The sequence below is a fragment of the Anopheles stephensi genome, chromosome 2 (assembly GCF_013141755.1).
Source record: "Anopheles stephensi strain Indian chromosome 2, UCI_ANSTEP_V1.0, whole genome shotgun sequence".
Classification (NCBI taxonomy): domain Eukaryota; kingdom Metazoa; phylum Arthropoda; class Insecta; order Diptera; family Culicidae; genus Anopheles; species Anopheles stephensi.
In genome coordinates this window covers 91,597,267-91,610,530 of record NC_050202.1, presented here as the reverse complement: position 1 = coordinate 91,610,530, position 13,264 = coordinate 91,597,267, and the positions used below count along the sequence as shown (strand labels likewise).

Genomic DNA, 13,264 nt, shown 5'->3' with positions numbered 1-13,264 from the left:
ACCCGTTCTCTACACGTCCGCCATCAAAGAAATCGATGAAAGCCTACGTTCATCGACGATCGATTATAAAGTGGCAAAATTTTCACAGCACGACAGGCACGCGCCTCGTTGCTCCGGAAAAATTGCAATATTAGAAGTGTGATTTACATTAATTCTAGTGGAAACTGTGCAAATACTACTCAGAACCACAGGTAAGTGAAGTGGAACGCGTTAGATACGGTGAAACGGTGTTATTGGGGGCGCAATTCGGATCGGGAAAAGTGCAATAGATGACTCAACGCGTGAAGAGCAAAGCAAGAAGAGCAACAGGGAAGAACAAGAAGACGTAGCTGCGCGATGAAATTCGATGTGTTTCGTTAAATGCCGAGTGGTTTTTGACGTGTTTTTCGTTCGACGAGTATGGGTGATTTGCGATGTTTTAATTTCGTAAACTCACGCACGCAGTGAACAGCCGTAATTGGCACAGAAATAATTGATGTACTGCTACTACACAACGGTGTTCATTTGATGTGAGATTCTGCCATTACTACATTAACTGGTTGGAAAGCAGAAACGAGCCTTAACTACAGTTTGCGATCGAACCAACTATGTTCCAGCGAGACGCTCGTTAATTGCTTTACAGCACGCTAGTGGTAGTGAGAAATCGGGTTTCTGATATTAATGTGTTAATAATTGAGTACTGTATGTGAATGTGCATGTGATGTGCGATATTCGCTCAATTCGAATGTTCACAAAATAGTGCTTTTGTTTTTGGGAAATGGGCCGAACAGAACTAACTGAACGCCCAACTCGGTGCTGCTTTGGCTACCAAAAGCCTCGATACTGCTTTCCATTTTAGTGTTACTATGTCGCGTTACTATGGTTTTTTTTTTCGCGTTCCCTACCGCTCGTTATCGCTTCGCCGGGAAGGTAATGTGCGCAACGAAAGTGACATGTGCCTCCTTTCTTCTCTCTATTCCAGTGGACGTAAGAACGGCAGAGAGCAACGGACATCTGTCCACTGCTTGGCGTGCAGTGAAGAAGGCGTCCAGCTGTAGCGTGTAGCGGTGGAGGATTTAGCAGCGAAGGCCTAAACAGCCTGCCCTACTGCGCTCTACAGCTGCTACGCGGTTGCCGACACAGCAGCACCGTCATCGTTCTCGTGTCTCGTATCTGGCGTTGCCCAAGGTTTTGCTTTGCGTGGCAGCTGGTTCGTACTACGCGGCCATGGAGCAGACGCCGGCCGCCGAGAGCCGGGCGAAGCAGATCGAGAAAGAGTATCTCTCCAGTCTAGCCGACCTGAATGTCAACAGCAAACCGTTGATAAACATGTTGACAATACTGGCCGAGGAAAACCTCGAGTACGCCCAGATCATCGTGAACGCGGTGGAAAAGCACCTGACAAAGGTTAAACAATTTATGTCCGATACTCTTACCATTCTATTATCTACAGCTAAATGTTCATATTACGACCAACGCCTCGCCGGTGTCCCAAAACTGAGAGGATCGCTTTCTGTAGCACATATCGATGCAATGTAGTCAGAGATGTTACGCTTAAATCGAAACAACAAAAAATCACAACAGCAAGTTAACCGATGCACTCGAAATGGCAAACCAATTCTCAGAAGAAACGTTTGTGAAACATTGCGCAAAGTGAGGAAATCGTAGTGTGTAAAATGATGTGTGATAGAACATTGTGATATTAGTATGTATAGCCTCTGGCTGTTGAGCTCTTGCTCGTGTATGGGATGAAAATCAATTCCAAAAACTGCATTCATTAATAGTAGCATAAATGTATGAAATTGCATCTTGCTTAGCCGCAAAAACTCTCATAAGATTGTAAAACGACCCTGTGTCAATTACCCTGTGAGCACCGCTTTTTGAACACTATTTAAATTTGATCAAGCAAACTGAGAATCCCTTGTCTTCATTCATTCATTTTTGATAAAGACATATGGCGGCAGATCGTCAAACAATTAAAAAAATCTCTAAATCGACTGAATGTCACAATATTACTCCAACAAAAACGCAGAAAGAATTTAATAAGAGCTGCGAAGCGGCAAGATGCAATTTTCTTCCCCTATTAGACACTCAATTATCCAGAGATGTTTCACTTTCGTTTCGATCTGATGCTCTAAAATGCCATTGTTGTCGTTGTTCCGCGAATCTTGTAAATTGATTGCTCCTTACAGCCCAACAGTTCAACCTAAGCACCCCAAAAACTCGCTAGCTCTCTGACACTTGGATCACTTATTCAGTCTTATTCAGACCGATCGAAAAGATTGTTCTGTATAGCATAAACGATTCAGAGCAAAAGGTTAACTGATAGTGTAATCCACACAAATTTCGTACACAATTATATCTATAAAAGAAGCAAGTGATAACACGTACTGAAGGAACTGTTCGAATGGCACAGTCGGTCGGCACATATGATTCGGCTATCGAAATAAATCATAGAAAATCCATAGTCTGTGAAACCTCCTCCCTTTTCGCTATAAGAAATCTGTATCTCGAGCCCCTTACAATCGTACGCTTCTAATAATGCCCAAACTAAAAGTTGAACAGCAAAAAAGAAAAATCACCACGAAATGGCAATCGTTCGCCTTAAAGCAACTAAAAGATAACTGGAAAATCCTGAGTATAGAGTAATTAGAATCAAATTTTTACGCTATTTTCTTCTAACCTTAAAGTATACCAAAGAGTGAAGAGATCAACAGATCGTGGTAAAGCATAGAGTGTGGTGACAAAGCCAAAACAGTTCAAAGCAGAAGAGTACACAGTTAATTGAACTATTGAACAATAAATCATTCTGAAGCGAACTATCTTTTAATTCCCTGCGATGTAATAACGAAACGTTATGGACTAGACTTGTTCAGTTTTTGTTTATTATGTTACCTTTTTTTGTTTTTTCTTATTATTTTTAACCTTTTTGCAATCTCTTGGGCAGTGCATGTGTGCGTGGGACACACTACTACTACTACTTTTGCTTGGATATAAGAAATGCAAAACGAAACACCGCTCCGGTGCATAGGGGTTTCTCGGCTTAAAGTGCCAACAAAGTAAAACAACTCGTAAAATGAGTAAAAATACATTTCGAAATTGGTTTAATAAGTTGGCTGTTAACGTTAGCTGTTGAAGATGGGGCCCTTCGTTAATGGTTGGGCTTTAACTTGTAATTGTGCCATACATTTTAATGGACTTGGATAAATTCCAAATACTTTTTTGTTCCTTTTTCACATTCGATCGTCCGAGAGAGAGACAATCGTAAGCTACTTTTTTTAAGTTTTCGTTAAAACATCATCTCCCTTATCATCTCATTTTCCACGATTTGTTTCGTCGATAGTGTGTGTCCATAAGAAAAGAGAAAAAGCATATGTTTTTTTCTGTTTGTTTGTTTGCTGCAGAACGCAATCACCACATCTTCCGTTGTAACGTACATTGATTTTAATATAGGTTGCACCTGATGTAAAACTGCCAATACTTTACCTCGTTGATTCCATCGTTAAGAATGTGGGCAAGCAGTATCAGACGCTCTTCAGTCAGGTCATAGTAAATATGTTTTGCGGCGTGTTTCAAACGGTAGGTAACGAGCGGCGGCTGCTGTAAGCGTTGGAGCGGGGATAATAATAAGCGAGCCCTTTCTTCCTAACTCGTTTCAGGTCAACGAGAAGATACGGGAAAAAATGTTCAGCTTGCGGCAAACGTGGAACGAGGTGTTTCAACAGTCGAAGCTGTACACGCTGGATGTAAAAATCAATTCGATAGACCCGGGATGGCCCATCACGGCACAGCTAAAACCGAAGGCAGCATCCATCCACTTGAATCCGATGTTCCTGAAGGGCAATGTAAGTTAACCTGAAGATAATGTAACACGTCGTTGTGATACTGACTGCTTGCTTCCCCTTCGCAAGGAACCCACGCTAGCGATGCAGCAAAAGCTGAGAGATAAACAGCGGGAGCTGCTGCAGTTGCAAGCGCGAAAGCTCGAGCTAGAGTTGCTTACGACGAAGAAACGCATTCTAGAGCAGGAAAAACAGTTAAGCATTCAAACGGAGAGTGTTGCAAAGGAGGTAAGACGTTTGGGCTGTTTGCGGCAATCAACGACGAAATGGTGATTTTTGTTTCTTTGCTTGTAATTACAGCCTTCGGTAGAGTTGATAAAAGCGTCCGACGGTATTGCTGGTGCTCCGGCAATGCACCCGGCAGCTGGTGCTTCAGGAGGAGGTTCTATCGCAGGCATCGTTCCACCACCGAAATCCCGTATCGCTCCCGTTCCCCAAGGCATGATCAATATGGTGAAGACGCGCGATCCTCGCCTGGCAAAGCAACAAGCAACAGCAGCCCAGCACGGTGGTCCGTCATCAATGGCGGCTGGTGGTGTGAATAACCACTCCGGACTGGTAGGCCCTTTATCAATTCCACCGCCCGTGTTTGCTGGTGGTTTGATGGACTCCGCCAATCACGGCTTCTCTGGTACGAAACAATCGTCCCTACATGCGAAGGAGCGGGATGTTGGTGGGAAACCCCGCGATGGCGCCCGATCCGACTCGCTGCTTGAAGAAGGAGCTGTCCGTGGCAAAAAACTCGCATCATCTTCGGTCACCAGCAACAGCAGCTCATCTGCGCACAAATCGCGTCGCGAGCACGATGCGAAGTCACGAAAAGATCGCAAGGAGCAGCACGCTTCATCGTCTTCGTCTTCGAGCAGCAGATCGTCGGCGAAGGGTGGCAAATCGTCCACACGATCGAGCAGCAGTACCGAGAAACGGAAGCAGCGCACGCATAGCGCCAGCGATGGGTCACCACATGGTGGTGGTCGAAAATCACCGCACACCACTACCACATCACCGGGAAAGAAGAAATCCTCGTCGGAAAAATCTTCATCCTCGCACCATTCGCAAAGCGACCACAGTCCAAAGGGAAAATCACGATCGGTGGAAAGCCGGTCCGCTTCTGAGGCAACGGTAGCCGGCACCTCGGGAGGCAAATCATCTCAACAAGCACGAATCCACCATCTCGATAGTAAAAAGACTGGCGAGCATCCAGCACCAGCAGCAGCATCAGCAGTCGGGAGCGCCTCCGACCTTGATTTGCGCTTCGGCGCCGGTCCTCAAAAACGGATCAAAATCGATGAGCTCGAGTCTGGACCGGACATTCGTCCCAGTGCGGAAGATACAGACGACGCGACGATTGCGGCCATGATGCTGGCGGGGCAAAAGGCTTCGGAAGTACAAAGTAAGAGCGACCTTCATCACATTATCCTATTATTTAGTACCCCATCCGGTATCGGTGTGTCGATGATCCTCGGCAAACGCTACCGGCTTTCGTTGTGTGTTGGTGCAAAGTTACAAATAAGATCAGGGGTGGGTTGAAACCGCGCGGCACCTTGTAATTGGGGAATTTGAAAACTATTACTCTACAGTGGTGTGTATGTGTGTGTATGTGTGTGAGAGAGTGAGTGAAAAACGGACATTTCGCTGAGTGCTGAGTAACATGTAGCGTAAGAAGCGATTGACCGCTGACTGTCGCTGCTGCTGCGTAACCCTGTCACTGTTGAAGAACGAACGATCGATCAATTCTTCTAGCTGGATAGCGTTACCGATAACAAGTGAAAAGAGGGCACAGGTTTTGGTTGCAAAATAAAAACGAATAATGGTAGAAGAACGCACACGAAATCCCTTCACCCCAGAGGGATCTCAGAACAGAGTTTTCCGCTCCGGTAATGTGTCGAATGAAGCGTTTTTTTGTTGTCTCGTCGTCGTATCTACTCTCTCTCTCTCGATCTCTTATGGCGCAATTTTAGCACGTGCGTCTCACGTAGTCTAGATTTGGTCTCAGGGCTTTGGACGATTTCGAACGACGGACGGACAGTCGATTGCGAAAGAGTGCGTGTTCGGTATTCGCTTGCACGAAGTCAATAAAGCCCGATTTCCACTGGCAGAAAGAAAAAAAAACACACGCGCAAGCAACGGCTGCAACACTGCGCGGTCTGGTGTGTGCGACGAGTGCCATATTTAATCATACAATTTATTACAGATAATAGCGCCACAGACGACGAAGAAGCTCTTTCGGCTATGATTGCTAAAGATATCGATTTACGAGCAATTCCTCTGCAGCTGATCACGCCGAAACATCCGTCGACGGAGCCGGATTTGTCGGCGAATGTAGGCTCAAAGGTTGATAGGGCATCGTTGAAGGACTCGCCATCGAACCGATCGGATGAGATGGAGGAGGACGCGGATGGATACGCCAATGGAAAGAAGCGAACCAGCACCACCAATTACGAGGAGCCGAACGCGAAAAAGAGCAAAGCGGAAATGTTGGATGCGTAAGTGTGAGAGCAGAACCTTGCGTATCGAAAACAGATTGCTAATTTCCTGCGCACTTTCCTTCCTTTTCCGATAGGTTGTTTGGTAACGAGGATGTTGATCTTCGGCAATTACCAATTGGTGGCACGCTGCTGCTCTCAGGAGATGGACGAGAGTTGGATTTTGCGAAGGTAAATCATTGGTTGGAAGTTATTTTTACTTGAAGAACACAACGTAATGATCGTGATCCATTTTTCTCCGTACAGATGGATAACAACGCTGCGGACCAGCCGAGATCTCCGCTTTCGGAGCGAACCAACAGCATTCACGGAGCAAAGCTGGGAGGAGACGTGAGGTTGGAGAAAAGTCAGGAAAAGGATAGACTCGGTCGACCTCTGCTGTACAATAAATTGCCAGGTATGTATCGCAGGAAGGGAAGGACGTGGAACGTTGAACACTTATTGGAACTGGCTATTCCACCAGATGATCCGATCGAACGCCGACGATCGATCAATTCGCTAGCCAAACCGGGCGATATCGATCATCGGTTTCAGCAGCAGCAGCAGCCGCATCACACACTTGTGGGCCACGATCTTACCGAGGACGACGACAATTCGATGGACAGTATGAACACGAACATCAAAACCATCATCGCGCAGGCACAGGAGCAAATGGACAAGGGAGAAATTACGCCCGAACAGTACAACATTCTCATGAAGCAGGTGATTCAGCTGAATGAGACCCAAAAGATCCGCCAGGCACAACGCATCGAGTCCGTGAAGCGTCAGGAACCGACGATTATCGGAATCGATGATACGTCCCTTAGCGGTGACAACGATGTAATTGTGACGGGCGTCTCGGGACCAATGGTGGGAGCTGGCGCGTCGGGAATGCGTATGAACGACCCGAAGGATAGCGTTGGTGGTGTTGTAAATGATTTCCGCGGCAAAATACATCCCATCGATGGGAAACCGCCGCTCGGCAAACCGTTCGATGTTGTTGCTCCATTCGCTGGCATTGGCATTCCACCGACGTCCGTGCCGCCTCCCGATATCCGTGCCCAGCGAGGTAAGTGGTGGGCAAGTGCTTGATTTCTCTGGCGAATGTGATTTCAAATCTCACGCTTTCCACAGATCCACGAAGAGTCCGCGAATCGAAATGGAACCGGGTCGAGCCTGTTCCGCCGGGCCCAGCCTGGGCGAATCGTCCCGGTGCCGTTGGACCGATCGTTGGTGGATCGATGGCGGTACCTCCGATGGCAGGTGGTGGCATTCGTCCCGGCATGGTGGTGCCGAGCCCTTGGGAGCAGGCACCATTCCAGGTGATGACCGACGGCATGCCCCGATTCCCGACACCTCCCGGTCCGTTACCGCTGGGCGTACTGGTAGGCGGGGCTGGAGTACCCGCCAACGGTATGTCGATGATGAATCCGGCACTGTCCAAGATGAATGATAGTGTGCGTACGATAAACATCGACGGCATCCAGCGCGAGATACGCTTCTACGAAGAGATTGCCGTCATCTTCATCAACTGGGACGAGCCGAAGGAGATCGGATTTCAGAAGGGCGCTCGTATGGTGGTGGTGGACGACCGGGAAACGTTCGAGCTGGGGTTCAACGAACCGTACAAATCGGTTAGCATTGAGAATAAAGTGTATCAGATGCGTTTAGGCGCTCCCACGCGGGAGCTGTACATCGACGATTCCTGGTACGAGTGCTACTTCGGCGACAAGCCCTCGACCATCGTGTTGGACGGCAAGCCGAGAGTGTTCAAGATCGCTGGCCCGGCGCCGCAGGTAAAAATTGGCGACTGTCGCAAGGATCTTGTGGCGGGTAAGATCAACATGATCGTCGATGCGAAATACATGATACCGGTGTTTCTGGACTGCAAGCCGCAAATGTTTGAAGTGTACGGTGTCATGCATCGGCTGCAGTTTGCGGACTTTCTGCTGACCGTGCTGATCGACGAGCAACCGTTCCCGGTGGATTACGGTGGTTTGCCGATGCTGGTGAGATCACGCGAGCGAGACTACTACATACGGTTCACCGCCCTGCCGAACGGTGTGGTGCCGGGTCGGGTTTACATTCGCGACATGATCCGCACGCCCATGTACCGTGATCTGCGCACCCCACCGAAAGATCCTGGCGCCTTGTCACCACCGATACCGCTCAATCCACCCTTTGGTCCTCCGACAACGGTCCCTCCAGCGCTGGCCACCTCCGGGCCGCCAGGCATGGGCTTCGGACCAATGAACAATCTTCCGCCGGGTATGGGTCCGCACCATCCGGGCGTTGCGCCTCCCAACTCCACGTCTACCGGGCTTGATTATCTCACGAACCTAATGCCCTCGATGGCGATGCAAACCGGTGCAGCTGGTAAGAATGGCCCTGGCTACCGAATAGAGGCGGACGATAAGGCAGCTGCAGCGAAGCAGCACCAGTCGGCCAGTTCGTCTGCCAGCGGAGGATTACCGCTTCTCGCGAACATTAATGTCGAGGAGTTGTACAAAAAGATTGTGGCGGCCGGCATCATAACAAAGCTGGGCGGTGGCAGCTCCTCTTCACCGACTCCTCCCCATTCTGCTGGCGATGGCGGTGGAGCTCCCGCCGCTGACTCGAAGGACTCGAAGGATCCGGCCAACAAGTCCAAAGAAAAGGATAAAGCACCCATTCCAGAAATCGACCCTGTGTTGCTGAACAAACCGGACACGCTGAAGAAACGCCAAACGGCGGTCGTGCATCAACTGTTCTCTGGCATGCAGTGCAGCAGCTGCGGTGTGCGGTTCCCACCCGAGCAGACAATGAAGTACAGTCAGCATCTTGATTGGCATTTCCGGCAGAACCGACGTGACCGGGACTCGGCACGGAAGGCACATTCGCGCAAGTGGTACTACGACGTGTCGGACTGGATCCAGTACGAAGAGATCGAAGACTTGGAGGAACGGGAGAAGAATTGGTTCGAAACGCAGCAGACTGATCAGGGTGACCTGAAGAAGGGTGGCGTTGGAGGTGGTGGAGGAATCGGCAGCAGCGCTCTGGACGGGGACGAGTTTGCGACGAACGATGATTCACCGCAGCCGAGCTGTCCGGCCGGTTCCGACGAAGACGATCGGCAGTGTCACATGTGTCACGATACGTTCGAGCACTTCTACAACGAGGAAACGGAGGAGTGGCATCTGAAGAATGCGATCCGGGTCGAAGGTAGCACGTACCATCCGCTGTGCTACGAAGACTACAAGGCATCGTTGACGATGTCCGAATCGACGCTCGGCAATGGGACGCTCGGTGCGTCGTTGGACGAGAGCCAGAAGACTGAGGGCGGGGAGATGGACACGAGCGAGGCGGGAGCCTCCGACGTAGCGGGTAAAGGTGATGAGTGTGAGGGAACATCGTCGTCTAGCACAAAAGGTAAGAGAGAGAGAGAGAGAAGACACAAGGGTAAACGTATTTGCATCTTAACCTTGAATTTACTCTTTACCAGGTATTGCAATGGAGGATGACGACGATGACGATGATGTGATAGTGCTGCCGGCTGTGGAACCCGTCGTTGAAGAAATCCTCGACGATGACGGTGATGAACAGCCGAGTGGTGAGAGAGGAGGAGGCGACAGTGGTGACGCGGATGGTGGGGCAGAAGGCGACGAAGAATCATCGGGAGCCGCAGCGAACATTAAATCGCCCCGTCAGCCCGAGTTCCAGGAGCGTCAGATCGATGAGGATCTCTTCATACAGGAACCCAACATCGAGGTGACGGATTTGGATGAGATCGAGGACAAGCCGGACGATGGTGCGTCCGGTGAGGCTGGAACGGCAGATGGCGAAAGCCAGCTATCTTCCTTGCTGCGTGTGAAGATAAAGCAGGAACCGAAGGAGGAAGACGATGCGGACGAGGAGGATGCGTTGTTCGAGGACGTCGGCACGATAGAATCCAGCCTGGTAGAGGTAGAGAATCCTTCCCCGGCCACCAACACCAACGCGGCAGATGAGGGTAAGTCATGGTGGGCCAGGGGTGGCTGAAAGGTTACTTGGATGTGGGACATGTAGTATAGAGACACTCATGAGCAGATCCTTTGTCCGTTCTTGCTGTAGTCACTGACTTTTCATATGGGTATCGTCATTTGTGATGACCAAATCAGCAGTAATTTCGTCGTTCTCCAAATGTGGGAACATGTTGTAAAATTGTCAGAGCAATCGCTTCAATCAGCGAACGATTTTGCACCGCTATAATTGACTCACTATTTTCCGCAGAACTGTACGACGACGTTATTCCTGACGAAAGCATTCCATCACCATCAGAATCGTCCAACCAGATGGGCGTTGCGGGGCAACCGAAGGCAACGATTGACGGCAATGTGGAACTGCAGGATGCCACACAGTCGGCCGTGGTCGTGCCGAACAAAATCAAGATCAACATCACGAAGACGAAGCAGTCAAACAGTGGCCATACTAATCACGGTGCGACGGCGCCCAACGATGGGGAACCAACTAGCGATGGGAACAATGGTGTGAATGTGAACAATTTTAACGAAGATACGCAGGACGACCAGCAGGAGCACGGTGCTAACGCGCGCGAAGACGATGGTGCCGGAAGTTGGGAGGAAAGGCACGAAAAGAACGGTTCCGAACAGTCCAATAATAAAGAATCGTCGGCGGTGACGACGACGACGACGACGACTGCAGCGGATGATGCTGCAGTGGTTGCGTTCGAAGAAACAACTGATGTTGCGTATGAGCTGAAGGAGAGCTTGAAGGAGATAGAGCTTAACCGACAGCCACGGGTGACCAGTGGCCTTGAAGCATCCGGACTCTGTTCGATCATGTAAAAAAGGGTAAAAAACTGCCGAACGGTTGTGCTGCCTGCCCATCTCACGCGCGTGGCTGGCAGTCCTTGGTGTTGTTGGTAGTCACTCTCTCAAAGTCTCAGCAACCTTTTTTATTCTAGCAGTAGAAATGGCGGAACAGAGAACGTGTAAGAGGGAAAAAGAGAGGGCGAGTGTATGCCTGGGGGTGAGAGTGTTTTGTTTGATAGGTTTAGTAGGCTTTGTAATTTGGCATTTAGCATAATTTGTTAATGAAGGCGAATTGTACAGCAGTTCCTCTTGGAGGTGGGAATCGAGACCGTACAATGATCACCTGCAACACGGGACATGAAGAGGACATATGTAACGCTAGTCATGTACACACACACACGTAAACATTCGTTAAGGTGGGACGATTAAAGGGGCATCTAAAGAAAAATGGCTAGATTAAAGCAATCCCGAGTTTTGAATATTGAGGGCAAAAAAGGGAGTCATCATCTCTGGTCGGTTCGAATGTCCCACCAGAGGTTGCTTGGTTTTCATTTTTCGGTTTACACCTATTAAAAGTAAGTTTTCTGCGTTTTTGGTGTAAGGCAAGCTGGTGTATGGCTCAGCTCTATTGCGCAGTTGCATTGAACTGAAAGGTTGAGTTTGTGCGTATTGGTTCTCTTCTTTCGCAGGATTCTTATTCATTAGTAGAATAGCGCAGGTCCAGGCTTTTTTACTGTCCACGGAAGATGGAACACATCGGCCAAACGGGAAAATTGTTTTGAAAGTATCGGCGGGTTGTCGGTGGGTCGGACCACGTGTCGGAACTTGGTCGTGCGCCAGCGTCGTCGTTGTCCCGAGCGGAGATCAGAATATGAAATCAATAAAACAGCTGAACTACAGTCACATGAATAAACTGAAAAAGAAGCAACATATTAACTGAGTAAAAACGACAACTAATGCTAACACTTTAGGTGTATAAAAATGATCATCATCCAGGCATCACGTGCAAGGGGGTGGCGCAATGCAATCACTTGCTTCGCGGTGCAGTGGCAAACTGGGGTTAGCAATAACACTACGGGAGGCAGTCCTAAACTGTCCTAAAGGTATAATAAACTACTTGAGAATATGAAATACAGAAAAACAGAAAAAAAGTATCTATGTGGCACCCACTGCGGCGGGTGGTCCGCAGCTTGCCGTCGTGTTTTACATACTTTATCGTTTCACAAGTAGCAATTTACTAAACTTTCGTTGTATCGTAAGCTTTTTCGGACGTGTGGTATAAAAGTTTGGCATTATATTTTTAACATGTGAGTGTGGTTTTATGATTTGATAATAAAGAGAGTTTGCAACTCATGGTATAAGCTAGCACGATCGTGTCGTGTGTGTTATGCTTAAAGAAAGAACTTTCTTGTCTTCGTGATTTCCTTCAACTTCAACCTCGAATGGTCTCGGTGACTTGATTTTAGCCGTCCTGAGTACGAGGAGGCGCGGCGTGGATGGGAATTGAACCCCGGTCCTGCCGTGTGAACACCGACACTCTCCAAGATGAAAATGATGTCCTTGGCAAGTTACCGAACGTAAAAACTGCGCGTACCGAGTAATGCAGCAGCGGCATATAACGCGAGTATGCGCGAAGAAGAGTTCACCGCACCAAAAAACAACTTTGGGAAGAGCAGCGGGTGCGGGAACTTCAAGAAAGCAGAGTGCGTTACGGACCAGGAAGAATGTTTTACCAGGAGATAGCAGGTCGCCGAAATAACTTTAGACCAAAGGTGACCTGCTGTCGGAATAAGGATGGGGATCTGGTCAGTTACCAGCCAGAGGTCCTCTCGCGATGGGCTCAGTACTTTGATCAGTTCAACGAACAGCTAGAGGTTCCACTAGCAGATGATATCACGCTACTGCCACCTAGCATTGATGAAACACGAATGGCCATCCGTCGGCTCAAGAACAACAAGGCACCAGGCACCGACGGAATAGTAGCCGAACTGGTCAAAAACGGTGGTGCAGCACTCGAACAGGAAATTCATCAAATTATTACTGAGGTATGGGATAGCAAATCGATGCCTTGTGATTGGAATCTTGGCATCATCTATCCCATATACAAGAAGGGAGATATGCTAGAGTGCAGCAACTACAGGGGTATTACGGTGTTGAATACCGCCTACAAGATTTTCTCCCTAATCTT

General features: G+C 48.8%; 1 protein-coding gene across 1 annotated transcript; it reads left to right on the top strand.

The window, feature by feature from the left end:
• Positions 1–34: 34 nt before the first annotated feature.
• Positions 35–12,442, top strand: LOC118505285. The gene is made up of 13 exons (XM_036040866.1): positions 35–191; positions 962–1,386; positions 3,433–3,558; positions 3,639–3,824; positions 3,891–4,049; positions 4,122–5,214; positions 6,016–6,307; positions 6,385–6,478; positions 6,554–6,704; positions 6,771–7,355; positions 7,421–9,694; positions 9,768–10,274; positions 10,535–12,442. The coding sequence occupies exons 2-13, from the start codon at positions 1,207–1,209 to the stop codon at positions 11,107–11,109; spliced, it is 6,222 nt and encodes a 2,073-aa protein (XP_035896759.1). The 5' UTR covers positions 35–191; positions 962–1,206; the 3' UTR covers positions 11,110–12,442.
• Positions 12,443–13,264: the final 822 nt, after the last annotated feature.

Coding starts and splice junctions, on each gene's coding strand:
- LOC118505285 (XM_036040866.1), top strand. CDS start 1,207: ATGGAGCAGACGCCGGCCGCCGAGAGCCGGGCGAAGCAGATCGAGAAA. Junction 1,387..3,432: donor TGGAAAAGCACCTGACAAAG/GTTAAACAATTT, acceptor ATTTTAATATAG/GTTGCACCTGATGTAAAACT. Junction 6,308..6,384: donor AAAGCGGAAATGTTGGATGC/GTAAGTGTGAGA, acceptor CTTTTCCGATAG/GTTGTTTGGTAACGAGGATG.